Source organism: Pristis pectinata, chromosome 8 (genome assembly GCF_009764475.1).
Source record: "Pristis pectinata isolate sPriPec2 chromosome 8, sPriPec2.1.pri, whole genome shotgun sequence".
Taxonomy (NCBI): domain Eukaryota; kingdom Metazoa; phylum Chordata; class Chondrichthyes; order Rhinopristiformes; family Pristidae; genus Pristis; species Pristis pectinata.
Genome location: NC_067412.1, coordinates 86,386,817 through 86,396,115, shown reverse-complemented (window position 1 = coordinate 86,396,115; position 9,299 = coordinate 86,386,817). Strand labels below are relative to the sequence as shown.

At 36.4% G+C, this 9,299-nt stretch overlaps 1 protein-coding gene across 3 annotated transcripts in view; it reads right to left on the bottom strand.

Annotated features, from left to right (window-relative positions):
- Positions 1–277: 277 nt before the first annotated feature.
- atrx (ATRX chromatin remodeler) overlaps positions 278–9,299 on the bottom strand; it is a 153,395-nt gene continuing 144,373 nt past the window's right edge. For all 3 annotated transcript variants that reach the window (XM_052020767.1, XM_052020766.1, XM_052020765.1), the window contains exons 34-35: positions 6,183–6,311; positions 278–4,844 (exon numbers count right to left, since the gene is read on the bottom strand). In XM_052020767.1, the coding sequence (XP_051876727.1) occupies positions 4,539–4,844; positions 6,183–6,311 (435 nt within the window). In that variant the 3' untranslated portion in view covers positions 278–4,538. The remainder of the gene's footprint in view (positions 4,845–6,182; positions 6,312–9,299) is intronic.

Sequence of the window (9,299 nt, the reverse complement as noted above, 5' to 3'; positions counted from 1 at the left end):
AAACCTGACCAAAAGAGATCAAACAATCCCTTCTAACTAGAAATCACTTTTTTCTTAAGATACATAATGAACAAGTTATAATAACTTGCAATGGATTCTAAAGGCTGACGAGGACAATCCAAAAGATTTCATTTGCTCCCAGGAATGGACCAAAATCCACTAATTGCAATAATGCTCAATCACAAGCATCATATTGCAAAAATGCAGACCTTACCAAGGAAAATATAACTAGACAAACTGATTTCTAGGAAACAATTTAATAAATAGCCTAGGCATATTCATTTTGTCATTTTTATTGAATATTAAATATTAAAATTTCAATGTTTTGATACCACTTGCAAAGGTGACAACACAGTGTGCGTACTTATTCATCCACTACAATTTCTATTAAAACACACTGCCAGAGCTTATTTTACACACAATAATCCCTATGGGATGAAGTTGCATCAGTTCTACAGTATTTACGGTAGTGAATAAATACAGTTGAAACAATTTAAAATATGTAGAAAGCAAGCAGGATTGTTACATCTTCACAGCTGTTGAAATTCAACAGCAAATGATAGTTTAGGGCTTGCCTTTTGCTATTCAACTAGGGCACGTCTGATACAAAACATATAACTAAGCAAAGAATGCTTTACATCCAAAATTAAGGACAGTACGAGTTAGAAAATATGGTTTTTCGCCATTTTTAGTCTTAATACAAGCTGCAACATATTTATCAGTTAAGCAACAGCAACTATGTAAATCACATCTAACTTTATAAAAATGAACAGTGTGGGTGATATAGTTTGTTGTCCAACCACAAACATAATAAATTTCACAACTATTTCCTGGTCAAATTGTGTGCCAAACAGAGCACAGATAGATTTAAACGTACAACGCAAGTTTAAAGTGAAACATACCAAGCAGTCAAAACTTTATACTGTGTATTTCATCTGAAAAATTCACGTATTAACTCAATACCATCAATGTGGTATCCATGGCTTTATTTTTTCTTTTTATTTAAGAAAAATAAAAGCAACATCTTTGAATAGTACTGTCAGAATATCTGGTAAAAAGTCTGCTGGCAATTGTTGCTCTTGTTACAAAAAGAAAATTCCAAAAGAGAAAATCAATTACAGTAGAAGAGAGCACTAAGAAAATAAAGCTCATTGAGTACCAAAACCAAGGAAATGAAAATTATCCCCACTGCCCAAGTACATTTTAAGATTTTCCTGACTGCATGGACACTTACTTTTAATTGTTTAGAGATTCAGAAGACAAAGCCCCTATAAATGAACCACACATTACGTATTACATCAACTTTGCAAATGATGGGCGAAAGTGGTTAAGACTCAGATGACTGGCTAGCTCAATACTGACTTGGCTGGGGGGGGGGGGGGGGGGGGGGAGGGGGGAGAGAGGAATTGGTTGTCATGCAGGCAGTTGAAGATGTCATCCCACCAAATGAACAAATATGATGTCTATCACAACAGCATTAACATACACAGCATTTCCACTCCCGCACCCCAAAGATCTTGTCGGCAGTTTATGGAAGAATTTGTATGGATGTGAACTTATTACAAGTTTAGCAATCCCCAAGAAGGGCACCCTGAGGTGATCAATTGATAAGGGGATAAGTGGATGGCTGGTCTATTTAAAAGAAAAATTAGCCATTGAAAGCAAATAGCTGCTGTGCAAATGGATTTTATTTTTTAAATTATCAGCCAAATAAGTCTCATCTTTCAATAAGACCAAGAGGCTTATTATCTTGCATCAATTGCATAGTGAATACAATGAACTTAAAGAAAATAATGTCTTTTATATTACACAACAGCAAATAAAAACTTTAAACTGTTACATTTTGCTGCTGCAAGTTCCTAATAAAATCATTTGAACATATTTGCACGAATCATTGATGTAATTAGAAAACATTCATCTTTCATAAATCATTTCACTAGCTAAATAGCTTTGAATTGTAAAGATTTTAACAAAGTTGCAGCCAGAGTGCAGAGTAATTTTATTTTTGGTTTACATTTGGCTGACAGTATAGGTGCAAAATAAATGTGCATTACCATATTAATACAAGTTTATACTGTTTTAATCGTATGTACGAAACAAAAAGTCATGTGATTACATAATATGAAAACAGACATCCCAACAGGCTTCTGAAATTTACATTACCTGTCCTTAATGTGCTCTTCAGTCTTTGAAGAGAAGCATCCTCCACATACACAGGAGATAGTCAAGGTTCTCAATAGGAATAAAATCCCATTAAGACTTCTTTAAAAAAAAATGTAATGACATCAGGACTTTTGTTTCTCCACCAAAACCTAACAAGATTTGATTTCAGCTGACAATGTCCTGTTTTGGAACCAGGAATTGAAAACAAGCAACACAAATTGACTCCATTTAATACACTCAAAAGATAACAGAATTGGTTGAGTGGATTGGTAATCATGGAGATGCTTTTATTCAAGAGAAGAGCACTTTACGAGATAATCTAGATTCCCTCATTAAACAAAAGTCAACAACATACAACAGGAGCTTGACCTAGCAGCATCTAATAGGCGGAATGAATTAAGATTTTCTTGATGGAAAACTAATGTAAGATGGTCAGTCTCCCCTCAAGCCAGCTATTCAGATACTGTACGAAATGACCTCAAGGCTAGTCCATGATATTGAAGGTGGTTTCTGGTGAATTTCATCTAATCAATTTTCTATTTGCATAGTGGCAATAATGCAGAATATATTAATAACTGTTCTCTGGTTCCTAAAGCAGAATGTGCATTGTTTAGCATTACAGATTTAGGATAGACTTCATCTATGTGAACTGTTAGTCATCTGTGCACTGAAATCAAAATACTTTCTTGGAGACAGCCAAAAGGTGGTCATGGCCTAATTTTACATGGGCATAGATGCAGAAATCACATTCAACAGGGAGAGAATTTAGGGAACCAACAGTCTCAATCATTACAGTTGTCATCTATAGCTGATCTAGAAGCTCACAAAAACAATAATCTCTACATAAAACAAAAAAACGGTTCAGTTGCCATGTAATAAATGCAAGTTACGAGAGCTGGATGTTAGCTTTCCAGGTTGTCAAGGACCAATTTCAGTTATCAATAAAGCCATAATCTCAGTCCTGATGGAACACTTGGGTATATAGTAGAACATCAAAGAACAGATCCTTATTCTAATTGAGGAAATGAAGTCAATCAATTGTGGTGAGAATGATTAAATGAAATGATCATTTCTAGAACTATAATGTTGCTGAAGACAAACAGAAATATTTTTTGTTCCAAGGACAGTTAGTTTCTTCACATCAGGAATGCAAGGGTTAGCAAATGGTGCTCATACCAAGGCTATGCATTGACTACAGATATCTGTAGATGTCAAACAACATTCCCTGACAATGCCATAACTAGCACCAGGAAAAATCAAATGTAGCCATTTGAAGCAGATCCTGCAGAATCAGGAATTGCTCAAATCATAATTGTAACGGAGTCCTGACTGAAAAGGATGGCATTCTTAGAGTAGAGACTAATTCCAGCAAAGTAACAAATGCATCAAGTTGCATTAATTGAATCAACATTTGGTGAAGACCAGATGAATAGTAACTCACAGGGCATGACTGGGCACTCTCCAGTTCAACCACAGTTAAAGACATCCAGGAAACAACTTTGCACCCTAAGTAAAAATTCTGTCTTACTGTCCATCATCTAGCACAAGGCAAGATGAATTTAATTTCAAATTGGGTTCAATGGCCACAAATTAGCCTGTAGAGTAAAACCACTTGTTCTGCACTACAAAGGCTGAAAAAAAAATCATTAAATCAATTCACTGCACAGTGGGACTGCAAAAGAATTAACCTCAATTTCTATGAGAATGGAGGCTTTATTCAGAAATTTGAGCTGGCATTCATAACAATTACCAAATGACACTTGCAAATAATAGCATCTTGATTCATCTAAGATAAACCTGTTCTAGAAGTTTCAGCAGTTCAGAAATTTTCCTGTTTTGGAACAAGAGGTGGAAGAACTCAATTGTGATGGGGTAAAAATCTTCATCATCATGACAAAATCATCACCCAAAAATATTTTTGGAAGGGGCAACAATAATGAATTGTCCTTTTGTCAACTTGGGCTTATTCCTGCTATATAGGAAGCATGTGTAAAAGATGACATTTTTAAATACATTTTCGTTGGTCAGTGAGTTCTGGACTCTCAACTTCCCACCTCCCCAAAATATTTCAAATTGCTCAGATACATCAGAATTAAACAAAACTGGCAAAAAGGAAAATAAAAACTTGGAAGAAAACTGGTTCTCTTCCTCACCAGTCACATATTTATTAAGGCTATATACAATGTTTAAAGATTCCTTGGAATCTCCTATGACAGTATTACCACTGAATATCTCAGCACGATTCTATGCACTCAAGTAGTGTCCCAGTTATAAATTGGTCACTTGTTTTTCTTCAGTTCAGAAATGTGCTTGCTACCATAGCAAAGGCACAATATTACGTTTGTATTTTCTGGTAAAATCTCTTATAATATTGGCTATTTCTTTGAATTTTTTATTCCTTGTTTCAGCTGTGGGGGACCAGGAGATTGTCCCTTCAGCTGCATGGGTGCAGGTGGTGCTCTCTGCAAAGGAGGTGGCCGTATGCCAGGCGCAGTTTGTGGATACATAGACAGTCCTCTTAAACCGAGGTGTGGATAACCAAGTATCGGGCCAGGATTTCTTGAAGACATAAATTGGTTTAAAAGCGGAGACATTGGATACTGTTGCTGCTGCTGTTGTGCCATCTGGTTCATCTGCTGCTGTCTTCGGCTCATTAATATCTGTTGTACTGAACGTATCAGCTGTGAATGGAAAAGAGATAAAAGAATGCAAATTGCATGCAATATTCAAACTACAGATGGGATGCTAAATATGCTTCTAAAGGGTAACCCACAAATCCAAATGCAAGTTTCTGAAAATCCCAATTTTCAATGCGACTTGTCCGCATACTGTAGGGGTAATTACCTTGTTAGATTCATTTCAGTGCTGAATACGAGACCCAGAGAATTGTTAGTTACAAATGAAAGTATTGATCACTCTAGTAAAAGGCAGTTTAGAAATTAAGGTACTTTGGTTATCTCATCCCCACTTTACCTGGCTTGTTTATATCCCCCTTAGGAAGTGTTATAAGGGGAAATCTTTCTTGTAGCAACCTTGATTCTAAATCAGCTACAAAAATGGCAGTCTGTGGCTTTGGAAAAAATAACATTTGAATCCCGTCTCCTGCAGAGGCATATTAAAAATTATGCTTTGAACAATTACTTTTTAGGTCTGTTCTCAGACAAATGAAAATAAAATGGACGTTTTGTGCAATAGCAGCTCTTACATTCACTGCAAATGAGATCCTGAAAAAAATTTAGCTCTCGTTGGCTGCTCAATAATTCCAGCCCTTCTAAGGCAACAAGAATCGATTCAAGTGATTTTACATGTAACCTTGAAGACTACTGCTAAAACAGAAATAGTTCAGTTGTGAGAGTCAAATACCTGATTCTTAATAAATAATGAGCAAAAGTTGAAGGACTTAATTTAGTTGCATGTGAAAGGTTTATCTACTTCAGATTAAAATATATTTTTCTGATAAGATTAAATAAAAATATCAAGTATGATTGTAAAATTTAATGTCTTTACATATTTCTAGAAAAAAAATTATTTGAAATGAAGTATTGCATTTGCATCTGTTCTTTGTAACTTGTGCAGTGAGGTCTACCGAAAAATTGTGATTACTTTAACGTGGTACTTAAATTTTGTAATTATGACTCAATTTTTCCTACACTTTTAACTATTTGAAGCTTTGTTCATGCAGTAATCAAGTTACAGAACTACAATTTATTGTAAACGTAAAACCTGTGATAAATGATATGAATATATTCAACAAGATAAAGCTATAAAATGTCATCTTCCTTTAACAATATTTCCTCATCCATACTGATTTTAAAAATGTTTAAAACTAACCACTTGGAACACCAATTTCAATGAACAATTAAGATCTTTTTAAATAAGAAATTGACAAGGGTAGATATAGCAAAACATATTTACCCATACCATATGTGGCTGGTATAATAAAGATTGAAAAAGTTTTTGTCATATGAACCAGAATGCTTATTCATCAAAAACAGGTTTCAATGACCAAAAGGTCTTACCAGCTGCTGCTTTGAAAGGATATCATTGTACATAGCTTCTCTACGTTTTATTTCTAACTCTTGGGTTGCTTGCTTGGTGAGTGACACTGCTTGAACCTGTTCTTCAGTCAGGTTGGGATTCTCTTTCCACTAAAGAAAAGGAACAGCTGTTAAAAAGACTACAAACCTGAAATAGAAGAGCAAACAAAAAAACTAGCAGCGGTTCCCTTAAATGGTTCATGAAAATTCAGCCTGCAAGTGAATTTTTAAATAATTTCCATATCCAATGAGCATAATGCTCAGCAAAAGAATACACTTAACTGAAACCAATCTGTCAGTGAAAATCAACGAAAATATAGAATTACTACTCCCATTTAAAACATTCTACAGCTCACCCCCCACCACCCCCCCACAAAGGTTTTAAGAAAAAGCAGCCCAATACAGTCAAATCTTTCATTTTCTTGATTTGCTAAGTTTGTTGTAAAATTTGGTTATACGATGCTTTGCAAGAATACATTTAAAAAAAACATGGGGTAGCTCTGTTAATAAAGGACATCAGTGGAGTAGTGAGAACTAATCTTGACACAGAAGATCGAGATATAGAATAATTTTGGGTGGGAATGAGTCACTAGGAAGAAGCAATTAAAAGCCCCACACTGTAGGACAACCATGCTGTAATCCCACTCATCTCGTTTTTAAGGTACAAGGAAGTAACAGTAATACATTTCCAAGTCAGAATGGTGTGTGACCTAGACAGCAACATGCAGCTGGTGGTAGGATAACCAGTCGCTGACCTGCTCTTGAACCCCACAGTACTTGTGGCTGGTCAGGTTGAGTTGTTAGTCAATGGTGACCATCAGGATGGAGGAATTCAGTGATGGCATTGATGCAATGCCAAAAAGGCAGGGTTCACTTGTTAGAGAGGGTGATTATCTGACAATCCTGTGGCATGAATGTTACTTGCCACTGTTCAGTCCATGCTTGACTATTTGTTTTGCTGCACAGAAATGTGGACTCTTTCATTTGTTCAGTTGTAAATGGAATCAAACACTGCAATCACCGATAAACATCCCCACTGCTGACCTTACGAATGAAACAGATGAGAATGGTCGACCCAGGACATTTCTTTTGAGAAACTCTGCAGAGATGTTCTGAAACTCTTATGATTGACCCCCAACTACACCATTTTCCTTTGTGTGACATTCAACTCCAACCATTGGAGTGTTTTCCCCTTTGTGCCAATTGACTTTGGTTTTACTAGGGCATCTTAATATACACAATCAAATGCTGCCTCAACGAGGGAAGTCACCCTCACCTCACCTCTGGAATTCACCCATTTGGTTCATCATGTTTGGACCAAATGCAGTGATGAATTCTGGAGCTGAGTGGCCCTGCCAAAGCTCAAACTGAGCATTGGTGAGCAGGTTATTGGTGAGTAAGTGCCAAATGTAGCACTGTTAACAACAACTTCGATCACTTTACTGAAGGACTGGAGTAAAATGGGCAGTAATAAGCCAGGGTGGACCTGTCCTGCCTTTTGTGAACAGGGCACAACTGGACAATTTTCAACATTGTTGGGGTTGCCAGTGTTGTAACCGTCATGGAACAGCTTCTACCATAATGAACCATGGCAGAAATACATCACAAGATTAAGCTAGTAATAAATACAATAGCAGGAAGATTTTACAAATATACAAAAAGAGCTGCTGATGTAAAAAATTATACCATTACAGGATATGAAGGGGGACTTAATAATTGGAAAAAGGAGTTTGTTTTGCATCAGTCTTCACTGAAGAAACAAAGCATCCTAGTAACAGTGAAAAATTCAGCATCAAAAAGATTGTGAGGAATTTAAAATAAATCATTAGAGAAAAGACATTAGGCAAACTGGTGGGTCAAAGGGTTGATGTTCCCTGGACCTGGTACCCACACTTGTGTGCTAAAAGTGACAGCAGAAACAGCAGATGCATTGGTTGTAATTTTCTTAAATTGCCTATATTTTGGAAAATTCCCACTGAACTTGTAAAACAGACATGTAATGCTCCTATTCAAGAAGGAGACACAAAGCAGGAAACTACCTGGTTTGTTAACCCAAGACATTTCACTGGGAAATTGCTGAATTTACTATCAATGTAGTAGCAGGATATTTAGAAAACTGTAATAACACCATGCTGCAATTGCTAGACCAAACGAAAGGGTAATAGAGTTTGACAAATTTATTAGCATTCTTGAGTATGTAAAAATCAGAGCAGATAATGTAGAACCATTAGATAAAGTATATTTGCATTTCCAGAGGCATTTGATAGGATGCCATATAAACAGTTAAAATACAAATAACTAATGACATTGGGGTTAATATATTAGCATGGATAAAGGATTTGCTAATTAACAGAAAACAGAGTCCAGATAAATGAAACTTTTTCAGGTTGACGATCTGTGAGGTAGCAGAGGGCTTGGTGTTGGGCCTCAAGAATTTACAACTATATTAATGACTTGGATGAGATGCTTAAGGGTGTTGAAGTCATGTTTGTTGATGATACAAAGAGCCATGGTAAAGTATAGTGAAAGGAGGATGCAAGGAGCCTGTAAAGAGACAATAAGTGAGCAAAAGTATGGCAGATGGACAATGATGATGAAATGCAAAGTTATTTGGTGGAAAGTCCAGAAAAACAGAATGTTGTTTAAATGAAGACAACAGAATGCTGCTGGATCAAGGGATCCACGTGTGTTCATTCATGAAATACAAAGTTAGCATGCATGTACAAAATAATCTAATGTTGGCCTTCGTTGCAAAGCAGATTGAGTGATTGAGTATGGGGGTGGGGATTTTTTGCTACTACTAAAAAGATTGTTACTGAGACCATACAAGCAGTACTGTGAACATTTTTGTTCTTCCTGTACCTAACCCCCCTTTAAGGGAGGATATACTTGTATTAGAAACAGGCTAGTGTTATGGATTAGTTTGCAATTTGGTGAATGTCCCTTTAAGGGATAGTACAGTTTTGTGTGAGAGAGAGAGAGAGAGCGAGAGAGAGAGCGAGAGAGAGAGCGAGAGCGAGAGAGAGAGCGAGAGAGTGGTGTCATTACGACAACAGCAGGAGATAACGACGTGCTGACATTTTGGCAGTCAGGAGAGAG